The following is a 22,204-nucleotide window of genomic DNA, read 5'->3' on the forward strand; positions in this document are numbered from 1 at the left end:
TCCCCCTCCACATATGTGCAAATTTCTTTTGGCAGTAAGCCACAGACCAACTGAGGTGGAAAACAGTTGTAGGGAAAAAAGGGCAAGTCAGAAACTACTTTATAAAAGGACACATCTTATAATACATTGCAATGCTCCCTTTAGTAGCCCAGTGGTCCATGAACATTACACTTTATGCAGTATCACAAATGCATAAAATATGCTTTGCATATGATTGCAAAGACAGCAGCACTCTGGAGCCAAGAACATGGCTTAGTATTATAATAATGGGTCTACTTCAGTCTAGTGGATTTTAATAAGACTTTAATAAAGACTGGTATGAAGCCAAATTACATAATGTCCCAAAATATGAAACAAAGCTTTTATAGAGAAAATAAAAGCTCACTGAAGTCTAACCACATTTAAAGAAAAAAAACCAACAAACTACCACCAATGTTATCTAAACAAAGCCATTAGGCATATTTAATTTTAAAAAATCAAATTAGGGAAAAGGAACTCAAACCTATTCCCAGATCTCCAGACAAAATTAAAAAGGATATTATTTTAGCCAACATTTCTGAAAAGGAAGGTACAATGCCAGCACTGGAAAACAAGCTAACACCATAATTACCTCTTTTGGCACAGATATGGGGATGAGTTGACTACCTCTCAATTTCTCTCAAAGGACAAAAAAATTATTCAGTTACCTTACTAGTTGACTGTAAGACTGAGCTATGTTGGATTATCCAGAAACAATTTGGACCAATAAAATATTTTTTTTCTACACATGAAAAATAACTTCAAGTGAAAATCCCAAAATGGTAAAGAGGCACGTAACTTACACTCTCAACCTCTTCCAGTTCTGGAGTCTCGGGGAAAACAAATATTTGAAAGCACCTCTAAGGCAACATCTAGCATGGATCATTCTCAGAGCCACTTTCTCTCTCGCTCCTCTCCATGTATGACAGTGCTAGAGAGCAATTAAAAGAAAAATCAGTTATTGAATTTGTTGGAATATATAAGCAGAATATCACACCTCCTCAAAACTGTATAACCTTTGCAGTATTAGTGTTATGCTAGTTGGAGGATTAGTATTTGCATGAATAGCATTTTTTGTCCTTCATTAGGATCAACTATTTAGATCCGCATGTCCAACAGACAAATCACTGTAGTGTACTCCAATGCACTACTGGTTACACTATTGCCGTTAAACTGAGTCTAAACCAATGCTAACAGCCTATCAGAGCACGTGGTGACGAATACAGCAAGAATCAGAACAGTTTTCCTCACATATATTACATTGTCTCATCTACATGTCTCTAGACTTTCAAAGCAGTTATGATAAAGGCACTTTAAAAAAGAAAGTAGATTTAGTTGCCACATGACAAGATGAAGTGAGTGGGACACTTTATGCCTTGGATTTCTTAGAAGTCTACTTTAGCTACAGAAGCCAGTAAAAAGTTGCAAGTAACTTCAAGATGAAAGGCATTAGCAGCTTTTTAGAAAAGGATAATCACACTCTTCTAGAGACTTAATGAGACTTAATTCACAGAAGCTTTTCACTTGGTCTGCTGTTAATTGAATCAAAGTCGATGATGATCTTGTTACACTTTGGCTTGAATTCCCTGAAATAAAGAAAAACACAGGTATTAGTTAGTGAGCAGCTAAAACATTTTGCTTGCTTTAGCTCCAGCTAAATTTCTGAAGAAACTAAAAAACAAAAAGCCCTGCTTGGATTCACACACTTTTCATCTCTATGGGAGCCAATTATAGTGCACCACACTGAGAGAAACCTGGACAAGAAAGACTAAGACAAAAAAGACAGGTGGGTGGGTTAGCCTCTGCGTTCTTCGACTACAGGAGTTCATAAATTACCCAGCAGTCAAAGGGTATTTAACCACGTAGCAGGTGGTGGCATCATGTTTCCAGGGCTTGGGGTTTTGTTCATATTTATTTATATTCTAAATATTGTTTATATATATATTTACATATATAGGTGCACATAAAAATATTTTCATATACTGCATGTGTGTATAAAAAAGTGATCAAAATATATTTGGAATATATTTTGATAAATATTTTGATCACTTTTTTTTTCCTACCAGGTTCTCAAAGAACACTTTCAAACTTTGCCTCACTATATTAAAATACTTTTTTTTGGCTAGGAGAATATAGCACATTCTGCATCATACTGAGGAAAAACCAAACTAGTTAAGTGGGAATCATTAAAAATTCTAACTTTAGAACTGTAAAATTAATATTGCCACAAAATGTCTCTTTTTAATATCATTAGAGCATCTGTTACTGCAATTAGCAAGGAAGGTATTTGGGGACCAAGCATATATTTTCCAGTCTACCAGTAAACAAAGGATTATGCAAATAGTGTGGATTTAGTGCCTAATTAAGCTCTGCAGATCAGTTCAAGAGATTCATTAAGTACCACCTACATCCTTAACAATCAATACAAGAATGAGAAACAGTCAACACAGAAAAGCACATGCTGCTGGCTACAGAAACTGAATACTCTGTCCAGAACAGCAATCTGAAACGCAAGAAACACTTCTCACCGTGGAGAAGTTGCAATATTTGACTTACAAGAGAATGACTTATGCTTCTTAGTCAAACAGTCTTAGTAGACAGAAAATACACTTGATGTCGAGGAAAAAGCTCAAACTATCAAAATCAGGTAACCACAAAATCACAAAGTCAGTTAACCATGAAGAACCTGCTTTGAAACCAAGGTGATCAGGACAAAAGGTCCCTAAGGATAAACGCATTGTGATTAATCCCTAAATTAACAATTCTTGGCATAAAGTGCCAGATATTGTAGTTAGAAAGTTTGGGTAGGAACTATAACAGAATGCACAAGTGACCATGAGCATACTGACAAATGATGAAACCAAATGTAACCTTTGGTTGCCTTAAGCTGATTATAACATCATTATAAAAGAAAAAAAACACACCTCCTGGCTAGAAAAGTCCCCTACTCCTAAAGACCCTTATCTTTGGAGCATGAATTTAGGAAGTAGTTGTACCTTTAAGATGAAGTAAGAAATAAGCTAGCCAGTATCTAGGTAGTAGGTGTTAACTTTAGGCATAGCTAGTGCTGCACATTTTGAGCAGTGTGCTGGCCTTGTGGAATTGCCACCTAGCACCCTTTTCTGTGCAGAACTGGAATAAAACAAGTGTCTTAACTCTGTATATTGATCTGGTTTTGCACACTGGATAAAGAACCCAGAACATGCTGAACAACATGGAATCTAAAGAACTGCTATGTTTTCTCATGTATCTTTCTTAGCCCAACAGGTAACTTTCAGTCTAAAATTTTATGTCAGAACTGTTATGTTTGCAAAATTTTCAGTTTTTATATTAGTACTGTAAAATTTTTTACACTTGCAAAGCCTCCTGGACTGCATAACTAGCCTCACCCACACCATGTCACTGCTGTCAATCTAGCTGTTGAACAGATTGCCATTAGGTACCTCTGTTAGTGTCCTTAAAAACACCACTCTCTAAACATTTTTCAGATTCTCATTACTTTAAGCCAAATACTCCAAGTTTTATCTTTTTCTTATGAAAAAAAAAACCTGACAGAAAAAGACTAGACAGTTATAGGGACCACAAATTAATTATGGGTGGCTCAGCTGACACCTTCCCAAACTAACTGAAAAAAAAAACCCAAACCCTGAAGTTTCAGTAAGGATTAGATAATCCACATAAAAAGTCAGCTGGCCCAACTCATACGGTCACTGGGTAATTCAGAGTGTAAGGGACTTCAGAAGATTAACTACTCTAACATCCTGCTCAAAGCTAGGTCTGTGATGACTCCCAAGTACAGTGTAGCAACCATCACATTTGCAATTTCACTTGCAATCCAGGAGTGAAATGAATATTCCAAATGGACCATTTTCTCATCCAAACATTAAGAAACTGAAATTTAACCGTACACAAGGCAAAAAGAATGGTGCAACAGTCTGTAATTCCAGTATCTTTTGCTGGCATACAGAGAAAGGCATCTACAAACACTAGCAAAGATTGTGCACAAAGCAAAGAAGAAAAACCTTTGCCCTAAAGTTGGTCTTTCACACATAATTTTCTTTCTTTCACAAACAGGGTTAACCCACAGTTCTCTTACCTGTATATAACACCTGCTAAATCAAACATCCGCCGTGCAGCTGTCATCTCCATAGTGTCATGATACTTGTCAGACATAAAAATAACTTCCTTTATGCCTATAAATACAGAAAAAATAGAATTACACTAGAAACAAAAGTAATGTCTGATGAAAAAAATCAGAAAAGGCGGTATTCAGAGGGTAGGACAAGGGGCAATGGATGTAAACTACAGCACAGGAAGTTCCATCCCAACATGAAGATTACTGTAAGGGTCACAAAGCACTGGAACAGGCTGCTCAAGGAGGCTATGGAGTCTCCTTCTCTGTGGACTTTCAAGACCTGCCTGGATGCATTTCTGTGTGACCTGCTCTAGATTATATGGTCCTGCTCTGGCAGGGGCATTGGATTTGAAGATCTCCAGAGGTCTCTTCCAACCCCTAACATCCTGTGGTCATCCACATACCCTAGAACTTCTTAGCACACCTCTATTTCCCAGAAAATCATAGATTGTACTTGAGAATAAGGCTACATAACGTAGAACTGTTTTGGAAGACAGTTCTTTGAAAAACTTTGGAAAATATTTTTCTCCTCTTTCACCTCAGAAAAACAGAACTAAAATCTCACAAGCAAATCCACAAGTTACACAGACTAGAAATTAAACATTTTTTGCAAATGCAACTGAAAACTTAGCTTTCTACTTCTATAATATAGATAAAATTCTCAACAAAGAACTTAAATCTCAAGTCCTATTCCCATTCTAAAACCAGCTGTTACAGAGTGCTTTTTGATTTTGTTCTCTTTTATAAGTAACTCTCAATTCCAGGTTAAAATCATAATAAACGCATGCTGTATCAAATTGTTGAATGATCTATGTCTAAATTACTTAGGCAGGGGAGAAGTGTAGAGGCTGACTCAAGGGAATTCACAAGCATTTCAGAGCCTATCAACATCTTACTGTATTTACCAGGTAACATGAATATCAATACATTGCAATTTAGTGCTGCCCTAAGTGCATAGAGGAAAAAGATGAGTGACTACATTGAGAACAAGCATCCCATCTACCTTGCAGAACATTTGATTTTGATTCTATAAATAGAAGAAATGTAGCACAAATACAGAACACCATTGCCTTTCCTTCTTCACTTCATTTCCAACCTTATCGATCAAAGTAAAGCAGCATTCTCTTTGCTGCTTTCTTCCTAGATTCCTGTGGCCATTAGTGGTAAGAGAAACTCCCCAGAACAGCAATCCATGCTAGGACTGCAAGACTTCACTCAATGAGCAGAGTATATGCTACCTTAAGCAGAGATTTTTATGGAACTGAAGCCTACTGCAGATACTGCCTAATCTGAAAAAAAGGAGACACATTTAGGCCAGCACACTTGCTGCAGTGGCACAGATTTATAACAGTTGTAATGAAAGACATAATTAAAGTAGGATCATAGAAGTCTTATGACATTTATGAGCAAAGATATTTTAAAATCTTCAAATATCTACCATGCATCACATTGAAATTAAAATTTCATGTATATACTCCCAACAGACCTTTTGTCATGCAGAAGTTTATTTCTTTCTGCCCTACTCTATTCAATGTGTCAGAGCACAGTAAAACTGACAGTAATTACATGCAAAGCCTGTGTTGTTCTTTGGCAGCTCCTGGTCTAAGAAGTTACAAACCTAAATTAGAACCACAGTTAGAATCACAGAAGATGCAATTAGCACTAGAAAATTTTGGCACCATTCAGATGCAGAAAAAACCCACAAGTAGCATCTCATGAAGTTGACAGTGCAATTAATTTAGATCTAACAGCAGCAACTTAACATCAAATGCGTCCATGATAAGATACCAACAAGCAGGTAGCACTGCAACCCTGACAAATCAAGCTGGCATTACTCCTTACCTGCCTGGATGATGAGCTTTGCACATTCATTACAGGGAAATAAGGCAACATACATGCTGCAGCCTTTCACATCAGCGGAGTTTTTGTTCATGATGGCATTCAATTCAGCATGGCACACTGATTTTTTTTAATTAAAAAAAAAAAAAGAAACCATTCATAATACCATTCATTAAAATCCATCAGTCAAACTAAAATAAGCATTACAATGTAACTGCTTGCAATCCTTTAAAAGGCAAACGGCTTGCACAGCCTGTCATAAAGGGCAGAGGAAGAAATAAAAGCAGAAATACCAAGATCAATGAAGGTCAATTGTTCTGACTAGGCTGCCGATTAGTAATTATATAATTAAGCACATTAGCATTGCCATTTGCTAACACCTATTGCAGGCAACAAAGCTGTAGGCTGTGGGCCAAGTACTCGCAGCCACCCTAAGTGAAGCCATGTCTCACAGCTTCACAACTCTCTGTAGTATCTAATTGCTGGCATAAACCAGCTCATTTATGTGTTTACATGCACAGATAGGAACATTCTTATGGTTGAAGAGCGCACTGTGCACTCTTTAAAGGCAGGAGCATTGCAAAGTAAAACTGAGCAACTCAGTCCTCTGGGTCCCAGAACAGCTCAGTGTTGCAGCATGATTCTCTCACCCCAAGAATACACAAGACACACTCAACCATAAAATCACCCCAGCTTTAATATTACAATGAGCTTACTGCTCATATAAAGGTGCCAGACTTCCCAATTAGGGAAACAAAGTCCTTCAATTCTCCATGGCTTTGAGATAGGCTGGGTAGCGACAGACTACCCTGCCTTATTCCACTGTAACCCAGTAGCCCTCTCCAGAGGGATTGCACCTTAGCATTTAAGCTTTTATGCAGTACACATCAGCAGATTATCTAGTGTGTTACCAACAGAAGAGAGAAGAGTGCAGTTTCTGTGTCATCCACCCTGAACCTCTGAAAAAAACATTAGGATCTCTGCAAGAACTTCCTGTTTACTCCTAGGAATGACAGCAAACTGCATAATTTATGTATCTACCTACTAAGAAACTGCCTGCTTCCCTGACTTACTTCATGAACAGGTGCTGAAGTGTGGTGTGCAGTTGAGCTCATTTAGAGAGCTGCAGTAGCAGACTACACTAGGAGTTTTTCCAGTGCTTGTTTGGAAGAACGAATAGGGAGGAAAGAGGCAATTTTCCTCTCCCCTGTGCACATGCAAAAGTTCAAATGAATGAAGTTTCACAGCACAAGTTCATACCCATAGTATACTTGCTACTACAGACTGGCCTCTGTGTGAATCATCTCACCACACAAGGAACAACTGAGTGCAGTACCTTCAGCACTCAGGAATCCTCACTGAATGGAAAAGCATTCCGTATGTGTTGGATGTCCATATGGAATTTTCCATGTAACAGCTAATGCACTACAAATTTACAGCCTAACTTACAGCACACAAGCTTTCCCATGTAGACAAGTCACAAAGGACCAAACACTAGCCAAAGAAAGCTCAGTACTGACTTCTACAAGCAGTTCCCAGCATCACCAATACCATGCTGCCCGCATACTTTCTCATATCAGTAAAGCCAGAAATTAACATTTTATAGTATTAAGTTAGGAAATTGTGTTAGGAAATTATTTATGTTAGAAATAGGAAATTAAAAACAAAACAACAAAATAAACCCCAAGCATCATCACATTAAGGTTTATGTTACAGTTATTATTGTTTCAATTGCAACTGTAATGATCTTCAGGCCCAGTCTACACGGGTTTATGAAGGGCAGGTCTTGCTTAGTCAACCTCATCTCCTTCTATGACGAGGCAGCCTGCCTGGTGGATGAAGGAAAATGCTGTTGATGTCATCTGCCTGGACTTCAGTAACGTCTTTGACACAATTTTCCACAGCATCATTCTGAAGAAACTGGATGCTCACGGCTTGGACAGAAACATGGTTTATTGAGGGAAAAAATGGTTGAATGGCTGGGCCCAGAGAGTTGTAGTTATGGAGTCAAATCCAGATGGTGGCCAGTTACAAGTGGTGTTCCCAAGGGCTCTGTACTGAGGCCAGTTTTGGTTAACATCTTTATCGATGACTTGGATGAGAGGATCCTGTGCACCTTCAGTAAGTTTGCAAACAACACCAAATTGGGTGGCACGTTGATCTGCTGGTGGGCAGGAAGGCTCCACAGAGACATCTGGACAGGCTGGATAGACTGGCTAACAAATGGTATGAGATTCAACAGGGTCAAGTGTTGAGTGCTTCACCTGGGCCACAACAACCCTATGCAATGTTACAGGCTTGGGGAAGAATGGCTGAAGTGCTGTCCAGCAGAGAAAGACCTGGAGGTGCTGACTGACAGCTGGCTGAGTACAAGCCAGCAGTGTGTTCAGGTGGCCAATAAGGCCAACAGCATCCTGGCCTGTATCAGAAACAGTATGACCTGCAAATCTAGGGAAGTGATTGTCTGCCTCTACTCAGCACTGGTGAGGCCACACCTCAAGTAGTCTGTTCAGTTTTGGGCCTCTCACTACAAGAAGGACATTGAGGTGCTGGAGCGTATCCAAAGAAAAGCAACTAAGCTGATGAAGGGATTTGAATACAAGTCCTTATGAGGAATGTCTGAGGGAACTAAGGTTGTTTAGTCTGGAGGAGGCCAACAGTAGACCTCATCACCCACTACTAATATCTCAAACGAGGTTGCAGTTAGGTGGGGCTCAGTCTCTTCTCACATGTAGCAACTGACAAGACAAGAGGAAACAGCCTTGAGTTGTGCCAAGGGAGGTTCAGTTTGGGTATTAGAAAAAAATTATTCACAGAAAGGGTTATCAGGCATTGGGACAACCTGCCCAGGGAAGCAGTGGAGTCACAGTCCCTGGAGATATTTAAAAGACTCATGGATGCAGTGATTAGGGACATGCTTCAGCGGTAGTGGCTTAGCAGTAACAGTGGGATGGCAAGCTGCAGGTGAGCACTGGACTTGATGATCTCAGAGGTCTCTTCCAAGCTCAACAGTTCCGTGGTTCTAAGGTGAGTGAGTCACTGTATTTTAAACATACACCATTAAGTGTACGAGATACAAAATTATATGAACATATAAATTTAGAAAATCCAGAAAATCCATTTAATTCCAAGTATATTACTGAGTTGAACTAATTTTATGTAGCCTTCACAACAAATGGGCAAGAGAATTTTTTATGGGATTATAGAGAACAGAATGAAAAAGACTGTCATTACCTTTGCAACCAGAACTAGGTTATGTCAACAGGACAGAAACAACACTTTTATTTGAAGAACAGACTTATGTGCTAGGCAGCAGTTTAAAACTTCTACAAACTTTGAACAAACCTCTCCAAAGCAGAAAGAAGTTCAGGCCAAAAATAAGTTACAGAAGATAATCAGCTGGAGCAAGGGAAAAGATAAATTTTGTCTCCAGATCACTATGACACAATCTGAAGTTAAGAACAATTATGACTCTCCAGTATGGAAAGAAGACAGAGACAGTAAAAAGTAAGAGAGACTAATCATTCCAAAGGGACTCTCCAACAAACCCAGCAGGCTTTTGTTTCAAAACCAAAAAAAGGTAGGTTTTCATACACACTTTAACCTAACCAAGTATTTCTTACTGCAGTTACTGCAAAAGTAGTATGGAACTAGAAGTTTGCATTGATTCCAGAAGGAATCTTTCTCCTACTAGTATGTCTTATTTTTTTTTATTTATTGGGCTACTAAATACAAACCCATCTTGGCTCAGTTGCTGGAACCTGGAAGAGCATCCTGGGTAACTACCATTACAAGTCTTTGTTTTACACATTTTTCTAGACATCCAGTACTGGCCCCTCATTTTTATTGTAGACCTTCCCAGCTCTGTACTGAGCATTAGTAAAATTCAGAAGCCCAAAATGCCTCTTGTTAATAGCTAAGTAATTAACTTCTGGGGTGCTACAAGGTTTTCTAACCTGTTAAGCACTCCTAATAATAGTTACATACTGTTCTCTCTCAGACAATAAGAAGTTAGCTTAAAATCACCTTTCACAGGTGCACAGTATTTAGAACTGTGAAACCTGTGTCTTTAAGTAGACTAGTAAAACTAAGAATGTTTACAATACCCTGGAGGAGGTGGGATAGTGTTTTGGGTTTTTAAAATAAATAATAGTCACACTTAGCCAATACAATACTAAGTCTGAAGCGGTTTCCATTCTGGAAAGTGGCTTGAAAAGTATTCTCGAAAGGCTTCATTAGCTGAAGAAATAATCATGCAAAGAGAAGACAGTGTGTGCCCTGACATTCTCACCACCTGCTAATATATTCAAGAAAAGTGAAAAGAAAGGCAGAGAAATCACTGCTTTCTTGATGGCAGTATTAATTGCTAGTGCTTCTGTCTCTTCTCATTGCATACTGCTTTGCATTGCTTATACAAGGTACCATTCATCCTTAAGTCAACCTGTAAATAATCCCCCCATTTAGTCTATTAATGGTAGTTTTTGAGGCTTAACCACTTAATATGAACATGATCTTTAGTGAGTTGCAGAGTCAGAAGTACTCTTCCCACCCACTAAAAGTGTTCTGACTGCCTTTTAAGGGAGTCAAGCTTTTTAAGAACCACAGGACTAGTCAAAGTGTTTCTTAGAACAGTTTAAAGGCTTACATGCTTGACAAAGAGTCTGAAGTAGAGACTGTGGTAACATGACACCTTTTAAGAAGTAAAGGAGAGGCTGGGAGGAACAATCTTTCTATGTATCATATCATATCATAGTATCATCAGGGTTGGAAGAGACCTCACAGATCAAGTCCAACCCTTTACCACAGAGCTCAAGGTTAGACCATGGCACCAAGTGCCACGTCCAACCTTGCCTTAAAGTGCGTGATTGAGCCAGACAAGGAATTTTGAGAAATTATGTCCTAAATACGGTGTTACATCTGAAAATAGTTCATTTCAGTGCATACAGATGGCCATGCAGCAAGTTCTGATCTATTTATTAATGTAAGTTTTTATACTGCCCTGTTAACCAACCTGACATTATGAGTTCCCAATACAAATATATGATAATAGCCTGCATTCATCAGCATAACGCTGGTACAGAAATGGATAAAGGGGATTCTGTCATTTGGTTCACTTATCAAATCATAGAATCAACCAGATTGGAAGAGACTTCCAAAATCATCCAGTCCAACCTATCACTCAGCCCTATTCAATCAACTAGACCATGGCACTAAGTGCCCCATCCAGTCTTTTCTTGAACACCTCCAGGGACAGCGACTCCACCACCTCCCTGGGCAGCCCATTCCAATGGCATATCACTCTCTCTGTGAAGAGCTTCCTCCTAACATCCAGCCTCTATCTCCCCTGGCACAACTTGAGACTGTGTCTCCTTAACCTGTTGTTGGTTGCCTGGTTGCTGGTTGCACTTCTCAATATTGTAGTAAAAGCGTCACTTTTGCATGTTTATCCATGTCTACCCTGACTTTGTCTGAACTCCATCTACCAGATAACCCTTTCCTTGCTCGACCCCTGACACTGGACATACCAAGGATCACAGAAGGGTCTGAAGTATTATTTAAAAGAATGGGACCTGGAGCAACAACCAGTGAAGACAGTGGTGGATGGATCTGCAATCTGTAAAACAACAGTAATATTTCTTCAGCCTTGGTCAAAGTGTAGGGATGGTTGGATGGGGGGTCAACGCATTAGGGCAAGGCAAGAGACACTGATGTTGGGCTGACATTGCCTTTAGCCATTCCTGTGGCTCACTTCCTTGCTTTGCATGTTGGAGGAGGAGCAGTTGCTATGGTTGGAGCAGGGAGGCAAAAATAACACCACCAATTTTCAGTGAAAACTGGAAGTGAAATTTTCATGCAGACTGCAGTCCAAAAATGGGGGTGGCCCCAGCATCACTGCTTTCTTCTGTGAAAAAGGAAACGTGACAAGTGAAGATGAAAAGCAAATTTATGAACATCACAAAATCTGCTGGGGATTGTTTTTTGGAGCTGTTTGCAAAACCTGAGAAACATTAATCCACCCCTTTTCTCAGTCTGTTCCATGCTGCTGCAAGTTTGTTCCTACTGTCAGCAGAACAAAGTCATCTTTTTAATGGGCAAGCAGAATGAGAGAAATTATTCCTGGTCTTTTCAAATCTTCAAGCTTTCTAGATATTTGATGTATGACACTAGAATTTGACAAAAATCCATGCAGGACAAGAGAGTAAGGGGCTGCAGGTGGAGACTGTCTCCTATAGATCCTCTTTCCAGCTGAAGCTCCAGCTTTGCAATGCCAATTGGAGAGAGAGCATCACACCTCTTCATAGTGCCTTATCAAGTCTTGTGCTGTCAAAATAACAGCTTCTACAAAAGAAGCATTTGCCTGTGTATCTTTGAATGTTCATCTCTGACTAGAAGCTCATAATCCTAACACGAGGAACAGTTTGTTTCATTTTACACAGCAGGTACTGTTCAATTAGAGCATACTTTTTGCCACAACACATTTTATCATATCTGAACATGTATAAATATTTGTAAGCATATTTACTCAATATTTTCTCTATTGCTCAGAGGTTTCTAAATTTGCCAGTCATTTTAATTTTAAACTCTCTTAATTAGAAACTAGTTGTCAAATGGATGTTCTTAGATTACAGTAGAGACAGAGGGCATAACAGGAGCACAGCAACTAGCATTAGTGGAAAGACTTGTGTTAATAGGAGAAAAATGTATTTTTAATGATTGGTGAGAGGAAATTGAGCATTATCAAATCCTTGGATTCATCTAACAGAAACAAAGGGCATTTATGTTTGCCTCAAAGACAGAATATTTTCTAATTATGAAGAAGCTCCTGCACACTGTACTGAGCCCAATGCTTCAGGAAAAGCTTTCAATAACATCTCAGTAAAGTACGTATTCACTGCCAAAAATGGCATTCTGAAAAACACCCAGTGCCTTCTGACATAACAGGAGTATACTACTAAAGTGTTCAAGTACACACTACAACTAGAAGGAACAGTTTTAGTCTGCTTCAAGATTCTCATAAGGAATGCATACTATCAATACAAGCAATCCATACGACTATTCCTGTTATATCCAGATGCCTTGCAAACGGTTGCATCCTCTAAAGTGAACACTACATTTTGGTGCTTTCTTTCAGTAGCAGCTCAGGTCATACTCAGATATGGGCAAATACAATCTTTTTCATCAAGCACAATCCTCTCCCTAACACTCAGCTAAGCAGAAGCCACACTTGGGTGTGCAGGCTAGATATGTAAGCACGTTCCAGCAGACCTAGATAACTGAGACACTCAAGCCACAGTACAATTTAAAAATGTAAGAACTTGTCTAGCCTTATAGTACAAGTTCAACGAGTTATTGCTAACAGTATGTGAACAGGGAAGGGGGGATAAGGAGGAAGGGGGTTAATCACAGTGGGTGAAAAAAGCTAAATAGAATAATGCTGACACACACAAGAATGTACAAAACAGCCACAGTTAAATGAAACAGTGAATCTGATCAATGTTGTGGGGTCAGTGTATCCAGCTGTCCTGCTGAAGCTCAATAAATTTATTATAGGATTACCTAACACACTTCTGCAAAAATAGCCTCTGGGTCCAATCTCCTGCCATGTTTATACTGCTAAACACAGACAGGGGCAGGGACTGATCTTTGGCCTTGAGGCCAACTGCCACAGCCTGGTTCATGTTCATCTTACTCAGAGCTCCATCAGCATTACATAGCACTTGGCCCTGGGTTTCCTCAAGGCTCCACATCTCAAGAACCCCATGGCATCACATACTTCTTTTGTATGTCTCAGTTGAAAGTGCATAAACAAGTAAGATGACTTTTTTGCAGCCCACTGGAGCAGCACTTTTACAGAATGAAAGAGTATGCCTTGTGTAACCCCCAGTATGGCCTGAGGGAGGAGGGGTAAGTATACCATCTAGCACGCTTTGCATTGCAAGCCTATACAGGATGACAGTTTTCTTTCAGCCATTTTTCCACCCTGCTCTCCAAATCAGCCTTTGAGTGAGCCATTGGCAGAGCAATTCTCAGGCTTAGTTCTGGAGAAAACTAGTTAGAATGGCCCAAAAATGATGGGAACTGACCATGCTTATGCCTAACCTGCAACAGTGCATAAAAACAGGTCAGCATTCAGATCCATCTCCAGCCCTTTTCTGTAGTACTGCAGATGCATGAAGTAGCTATGAGAGACATCTTCTTAGTGTGGTGGTACATGCACAATTTCCATCATTTTTACAAAATAAGCTACATTGCAGCTCTAGTGATGAAGGTGTCAGCATTATCACAATAAGCTAATGGTTCACACAGCAAGACAGCCATCTCTGAACAAGGTATTTGGAAAAAAACAAGGATAAGAAGCTCAATTTACACAAATTCTGTGTTGATTAGCAAAAGTGGAAACGAAAACATGACAGTTCCATGAGATTTTAATAGCAATTCTATATCTGCATCTACCAGAATTTTTTTAAGCAGAAGATTTTTTTATACATACAATTGTCTAGTCTGTCAACTGTGCTAACAAAGGTAATAAGAAACTGCTAGAGTTTAAATGATCTGTGAATTACAAACTAGGCTGTTTATTCATCACAGCAGTCATTGCATGTTACAAAGTTGTGATTTTTTTTAAATGAGGTGAAGACTATGATTCTCTGGGGAAATGTGGCTAGACCAAGTCTTGGAAATTAACTCATCTCTCCAAGTTGTTAGGTTGGCTAGTGTATTTTTAAAATGTCACGTATTACAGATTTTTACTCCATTTAGTATTTTTTTGAGTTTAAAGCAAAAAAAACCCACAAACAAAATCCAACAAAACCCCACCACAAAATTAGGTTGCCTTGTACAAGGACTCCTTACAAATTCATACAGCATTTTTAGTTTCAACTGGTCAGCTTTCAGCTTACATTCAAGTGCCTGGAACATGCTCAGATTACAGAGACCACCCACTGATCTTAGTTCAGAACTGAGACCTTACAGCAGCATAAAGATTCAACCAAAATCAATATTCTGTTTTCAGTACTTTACATTTAATCAATGGGCTAACACTTGTTTCCTCACCCTATAAATAAAGAGCAGTCATACCAAGTTGCACAATTATGGTACCATCAATATATGTAAAACAAGGTCTTCTGTGCTTTAGAGCAGACTTAAAATTTGGCAGGAGCTGGCCCTAGTATGGGTAATACATCTCTTAGGAAAAATAATATGAATCTGTCTCAAGCTTAAGAGCTAATGTGAGAGCTTTAATAATAAATTGATATAGTGAACAAGGACAAAGTACCGGGGTTTTAAAAACTCAAATATGAAACTGATGAATTATGTGCTGAGCCACTGCGTATCATCTTTCACTTTAATGCTACAGGAAACAGAAAATGTATTGTCAGGTTTTTTTTAAGAGAGCTCTGGGTGAATACAGACAGACAAAACTTATCCAAGTCTGTTTTCTGTATTAGACCAGTTGTTAGAAGTAAAAAATAGTATTAGGAGGCAGGGATAAATACTGTATACGAGAAACAAGGAGTGTCTCTTTGCAAAAGATAAACCCTCAGGCCTGTTTCCTCTCCCCTGCCCCATGCAGACGGATGGGAGAGTTTCTCAGGGCTCTTGTTCATTTTCGTGATTCTTCGTTCTGCCATTCCAGAGGCCAGGACTGGCTGAGATGCAGCACTGGATGAAGGAGCTCCTAACACTCATTTTTCCTATGCCCATGGCTTCTGCTGCATTGATCTCACCCCACAAAGGTGCAGCAGGAGCTGGTGTAGAAGATGGAGGGAAATTTAAGAGAGCATACACTCTCTGCATCCTTATCAGTCCTAATCACAGTTCTTCCCCAACATTAGCTATTGCAGGCCCCAAGGCTGAGGCAGTTTTGTACTTCCACACCCAGTGGTGCACTCAATGGCACGAAGGCTGAGAGAGCCTAGCAAGTTGTCTCCTTGGTTCCTGGAAACCACATCTGGCCCAGGGGAGTAACTATAGAGTCCTGTTGATAGGTACACTGAGATTCACAAAGGATCCCTCAAAGCAGGCTTGCAAAAGACCAAACTACAATGCCTGCTGCAAAGGCAAAGACAGGATCCACAGCAGCACTCAGCCACATTTACCATGAAACCGTCCGTGGTCTTCATCGCTTTGCCCATGTAGTAAATGTGAATTAAATTAGAGGCTGAAATAAACAATGACAGTCATCTCACTCATAGTAGGGCTGAGATGCACTGTACACCCAGTAATGCAAAAATGACATCATAAAATGCAATCAGGTAATTCAAGACAAACAAAATTCATCCCCTTCATAATACATATTGTCTACACCACCAACATCTGAACACTGAAATTCCCCACAACTACTGGAATTTACTATTTTAATACCCGTGTTTTAGATACACTCATTTATTTTGCATATATATGCTCTGTAATTTCTGTAGAGATGAACATAGAGAAGCAGCAATCATTTGCACACACTGCAACTGTGTGCTAATGAGCTGCATTATATTTACAAGTTTTCACTACACTTTCATCAGGAAGTCAGTCCTTCATATAGGCTGCTTTCATTTGGCTTCAGAGCTGTGACTTTTATCCGTGAGTGCACACTAACAAAATCAGGTGAGTGGAAGAAAACTTGATTGATACTTTACTAGCTGAATTCTCATATATACAGACACGACAAGTCTGGTATGTCAGCCACAAGAAGCCTTACCATAAGGATATTTTGTGTCTAGTCTATGTGCTGCTGTTCTTGTCCAGGGTAGTACATCATCGCTGCAGCCATTAGGCATCCCATTATATCCAATTCCAACAATCTTGTTTTCTGAGTTTACAATGCAAGCACCAACCTAAATAAAAACAGATTTGCATAGTACCAACAGCATGCAAAACAATGTATCAAGAAGACAAGACCTGAGAAGTCAGCCCTACAATTTTTATTTAAGAGACAGAAGCCTCACTAAATCACTCCATCTAGTAAGCAAGGTTACAATTGTACGTAACTGGTGGAGCTTTAAAATAAAAGACCTCTCCAGTCATGCACTCCCCATCCCAGTCTGCCAGAACTGTTCCCTGTTCAACTAGGAAGTGAACCTAGCTCAGGGAGCAGAAACAGCACTGAACTGAATCTACTAAACATACATTTTCTCTCAGTTCAACTTCCCAAAAGAGCTTTCCCAGCAGCAGCAAGAGAAGGTATGATAGGCAGAACAGAAACGCAGTAGTCTTGACCTAGGCAGAGACAGGCTCACAAACCATTGTGGCTTGTTTACTTAACTGTGCACCAAAATATTAGATCTTTGAGCTCCCATCCTCTATTACTTCAACCTAAATCTACACTGAGACCCTTCTTAAAGAATGAAGTTTCCAATTTTTCTGTTTTCTGCCTACAGTTTGGATTTACTGAAATGGCAGTAGTACCGATTTCAATTCACACAAGTGTTTATCCATCAACTCTTATGCAACAAAAATTTAGCTCTAAGTGAATAACCTTCAGAGAACTCAGAGCCATAATATACAGCAGCCAGCAAGTAACTGAAGAAACAGTTAACGTTCATTTTTACTCCATGCATTTTTTTTTCTGGGATATGCTCCCTAAACTTTGGTACACAAAAGAAGACTAACAGAATGACTGGGTCCACGGCACAACATGTTTCAGGAGATCTATCAATCAGTTGCCTTAGAAGCATGTGAAAGAAGACACAGGCAACCAAAGAGTGAAGCTAAGCAAGGAACCAAACTAGAAGAAACTCCAGTCAACCCAAGAATAAACAAAAGGAAATTTTTATACTCTTACAGGTGAGGAAAAGTAACTTGTAAAATGCTGCCTCTTAAAAAAATTACAGCCTAAAACTTAGTAGTTTTATCCTTCTCTAACCATAACTGTATTTACTGCAAAAAGGAGAGAAAATGTGTGTGCTACTTTAACCTCCAGATGAAAAGAAGATTTACAAAACTCCAAGCCACAAATGCACACACAGAATTATACACAAGGTCAGGCTCAGTAAGAAAATTTCTGTAACAAAAGGTGCTGACCATGTTAAAAATTGAATAGCTATATACTGAAATAACTTTTAATAAGAAATCCCCGAAAGTGCTACATGCACATCTGATGTGATGTGCAATACAGATTAGATTACATTATTCTTACATATTGCCCTCTTACCTGAGAGCTTGGATCCTTGCTTCTTTGTGCTGACAAAAAAGCTACTGCCATGAAATATTCAGGCCATTCCAAATAATCCTCTCGTTTTGTGCAGGATGCTTCATTGCAGGAACTATAGTTTATGGGAAAAAAAACAACATCAGCAAACAACACACAGAGTTATTACAGATTGGACTGTTTTAATGTGCACAAGTTTAAAGTAATCAGGATCAGAATCTGGCTAAGACAACCACACAGTCACTAATATTTTAATAGAAAGCCCTAAATGTTATATGCTTTCCAGGAACTCATATATGCAATGCTTCCTTTTGGGGAATGGCATTCAAGTGAGGTTGCAAATTTCAGTTTTAGATAAGAAGGCTAAGCCAATTCAGAGCATTGAGCTATTCAAAGACAGAGCAATTTATTCTTTATAGATAACACCTTGTGTATTTCTAAGATTCAGGTATATCATGTACTGGCATTCTTTTCACCCAGCACAATCTTTTTTATGATGACTGTGCTAACTGCAAGCCTCTAATCTAAGATATTTTGTATTTCTGCCTACAAGAAGTGCTCGCTGGATTTCCATGTCATAGTTTCCTGTGCAGTCATTCATTTCTGCCCACACAGCTATTGAGTGCCATGAGTTTGTCTCTCATTACAACACTTACTAGCAAAAAACTGATGTCATTCTGATGGTCCCCTGATAAGTTTCTCCTGAGATTATGTCTTATGAAAACCTTTTAAAAATTGAGAGGAGATGGGTTCAAGAACTTTTTCTTAGATATAATGTACAGCAGTGGCACAAAACGTTGTTTCTTTCCCTGCACAGAAGGGTGTACTTGGTAGGAGGGGGAAAAAAAGTAATACACCATTTTCTTTTGCCTGCTGATAAGTGAAAGACTGTTCAGACAGTACAAGACATAATAGGGGAACTTCTGTGCTTTTCAGCACAAAGAGAGGAAAGACACATACAAAAAAAATCTTGCTCACTCTCTTTCCTTCTCCCTTCCAACATATTTAAGCTTTTCAAATTTCAAGGAAAATATCAAATTCAAAGAAATTTCCCCAAACTCTCATCTATTATTGCTACACTTGAAAAGCAAAACAATAATTAGCCTATCAAAACACAAGGGACATATCACAGAATTTCCTAGATTGGAAAAGACCTTCAAGATCAAGTCCAATCATTAGTTTCATACTAACAAGTCCTTGACTAAAGCAAATCCCTCAGCACAACATCTAATCACTATGAATTGCTATGGTTGGAAAGTACCAACCCGGTCCAACCTTCATCCTTCATCACTAGACCACAGCCTCAAGCGCCACATCCACTCTCCTTTTAAAACACCTCCAGGGACGGCGACTCCGCTGTCTCCCTGGGCAACCTGTTCCAGCGCCTGACCATCTGCTCAGTAAAGAACTTCCTCCCAACATCCAACCTAAATCTCCTCTGGCGCAACTTGAGGCCATTTCCTCTTGTCCTATCATTAGCAATCTGGGAGAAGAGACCAGCTCCTGCCTCACTACAACTACCTAAAAGGCCTTTTATGTAGTTGTAGAGGGCAACAAGGTCCCCTCTCAGCCTCCTCTTCTGCAAACTAAACAATCCCAGTTCCCTCAGCCGCTCCTCATAGGTCATGTTTTCCAGACCTCTCACCAGCCTTGTCACCCTTCTCTGCACTCACTCTGCACCTCAATGTCCCTCCTATACTGTGGTGACCAAAACTGGACGGACACAGTACTCAAGGTGTGGTCTCACAAGTGCTGAGTACAGGGGCATGATCACCTCCCTACTCCTGCTGGTTACACCATTTCTGATAGAGGCCAGGATGCTGTTGGCCCTTTTGGCCACTTGGGCACACTGCTGGCTCATGTTCAGCTGGCTGTCCACCAACACCCTTTTCCACCAGGCAGCTCTCCAGACACACTTCTTTGACTCCTCCTATCTGGGACTATAGGTTAAGACAGAGATACTCTTCTAGGAGAAGTACAACCATGCAGCAAAATTCATCACAGGTAACTGTGAACAGCAAGACATCTCCTAGCAACACTAGTACCAGGACTTTCAAAAGATAAACATTAGAAGACATGTATTTAATCAATTATTGTTTTTATAAGAAAAACTATGTTTTAGAAGCTCACAGTTAGCTTGTCATAAAAGTGTTATGCTATTTGAGTGAAGAAAATTCCAGCACATGAAAAAACCCTGTACTTCAGAAACCTACAGGGTGCTATTTACCAAAGATAAATTGATGCTTTTTAATAGTTCAGATATGGCACATTACAAGTGAACAGTTTTGGCTTGTTCTTGAAATGAAAGATCATCATTAAGGTCATGGTAATGACCTTAATCATTAAGGTCTCAATATAGTATTGAGAGTGCCAATCTGGCTTGAATGATGGTAACTAAAGGATTTGGGCTATACCCTGAGGAAAAAAGAGTTCAGAGAACAAGAAGCTCACAACAGAAATTATACATGCCCCCCATCACACCTCTCTATGCCATAGTCAACTTTGACAGGTTAACTGAAAGTGTTCCAGGTAATTTAAGTGATTATTTAAAATATCTCCTGAAAGCAGATTTACTAAATCCCAAACACCATCGGACTTTAAATGATCAGTTTAATACATTCCAGACTACGTGACATACACAGTGATGTCTCTGGAGAGGCATGCAACACATAATGCAGAACTAGTGTGAATAAAACATTTTGGGGAAAGGGCTCCAGAATGACAATAGTACTCTGAACTGTGAGATCTCCTTTTGTTAAATTATTCCCTCGCAACTCTATTTATTCAAAACAACAAAAGCTACTATTTACTTTTCTCATAACTACAGAACTGTATGTAAGTGGAGGTCCCCCAGAGTACCAAATTCACAGGGAGAGGAGCACATCTGAAAAATGAGCAGAAGGCTTACATCAAAAAGCACATTAAAAAAAAACTTACTCAATTACTTCTACTTAACATCACTGTGTTTGGTGAGATAATTCCCTCAACTCAGGAATGTAAGAGTGTGAAATGGGTATAAAACATTTAATTTCTGATTGAGCAGAAGCCAAGGCTTCTGGCTAGTAGTCAAGCACACAGAGGATAATTAAGTTTATGGATTTGGGGCAGCTGATCATCTTCCTTACCCTCATTTTAAGTTCTGGAATTGCATGAATGAAGATTACTCTAGAAAATATTACAGCTAGCTGTAAAATGAGCAATTAAGGCTTACCCTTGTGGTAACTCAAAAGAACTTCTGAATAAAAATAATAGGAACTGAAAAACATGAAGATAACACTGCTCAAGAAGAGGGGAAAAATCCTTACATTCTAGAGCGATCAGTAGTCTGTAGAAAAGCCTGCACAACTAGCATTTCAAAGGAAATCAGAGGAAAAGATTCTGCAGTTAGAGGACAGTGTCTCTCTTTTCATTCATCTAGGTTTCAAGTAAGCTATAACACCAGCTGAAAAAGTCATTTCATTCAGCTACTGAAAAAGCCTGTTTAAATAAAAACTTCAGTTGAAAATCCTAAATCAGAATACATCACTTCAAATCCTTTCATAGGACAATTCTGATGGTCAGGTACACAATACAGTACATCTGGAGAACTGGTGGGTATTGGACTTTTATCCCATCTTCCTCTTTATTAAGTTTTCCCTTCTGCTTTCTGATCTCCAATAATGGCACCTGCATTGTATCAGATATTTCCCCACTATCAAATATGAGAGAAGAGACTGCCCTCCATCTCACTACAACCTCTTTTCAGACAGTTCCCTGAGCTGCCCTTTGTAAGACCTCTGCTCTCAACTCTTCACCAGATTTGTTGATCTTGTCTGGACAAGCTCCAACGCCTTAATGTCCTTCTAGTAGTGAGGCCCCCAAAACTGAACACAGTATTCCAGAGGCAACCTCATCAGCACCAAGACAGGCATGATCACTTCCCTAGTAACGTGGGCCAAACTATTTCTGAAACATGTCAGGATGCTTTTGACCTTCTTGGTCACCTGGCACACTGCTGACATATTCAGACAGCTGTCAACCAGCAACCCCAGGTCCGTTTCCAGCAGGTGGCTTTACATCCAGTTTTCCCC

The 22,204-nt window shown here is 39.4% G+C and overlaps 1 protein-coding gene across 8 annotated transcripts in view; it reads right to left on the reverse strand.

The window, feature by feature from the left end:
- Positions 1–286: 286 nt before the first annotated feature.
- DCTD (dCMP deaminase) overlaps positions 287–22,204 on the reverse strand; it is a 228,345-nt gene continuing 206,427 nt past the window's right edge. For 7 of the 8 annotated variants that reach the window (XM_064148947.1, XM_064148949.1, XM_064148948.1 and 4 more), the window contains 5 exons: positions 18,138–18,249; positions 16,686–16,821; positions 5,996–6,112; positions 4,115–4,211; positions 287–1,604 (listed from right to left, as the gene is read on the reverse strand). In XM_064148947.1, the coding sequence (XP_064005017.1) occupies positions 1,526–1,604; positions 4,115–4,211; positions 5,996–6,112; positions 16,686–16,821; positions 18,138–18,249 (541 nt within the window). In that variant the 3' untranslated portion in view covers positions 287–1,525. The remainder of the gene's footprint in view (positions 1,605–4,114; positions 4,212–5,995; positions 6,113–16,685; positions 16,822–18,137; positions 18,250–22,204) is intronic. The other variant, XM_064148951.1, reaches the window with a different exon arrangement.

Source organism: Pogoniulus pusillus, chromosome 9, assembly GCF_015220805.1.
Source record: "Pogoniulus pusillus isolate bPogPus1 chromosome 9, bPogPus1.pri, whole genome shotgun sequence".
NCBI lineage: Eukaryota > Metazoa > Chordata > Aves > Piciformes > Lybiidae > Pogoniulus > Pogoniulus pusillus.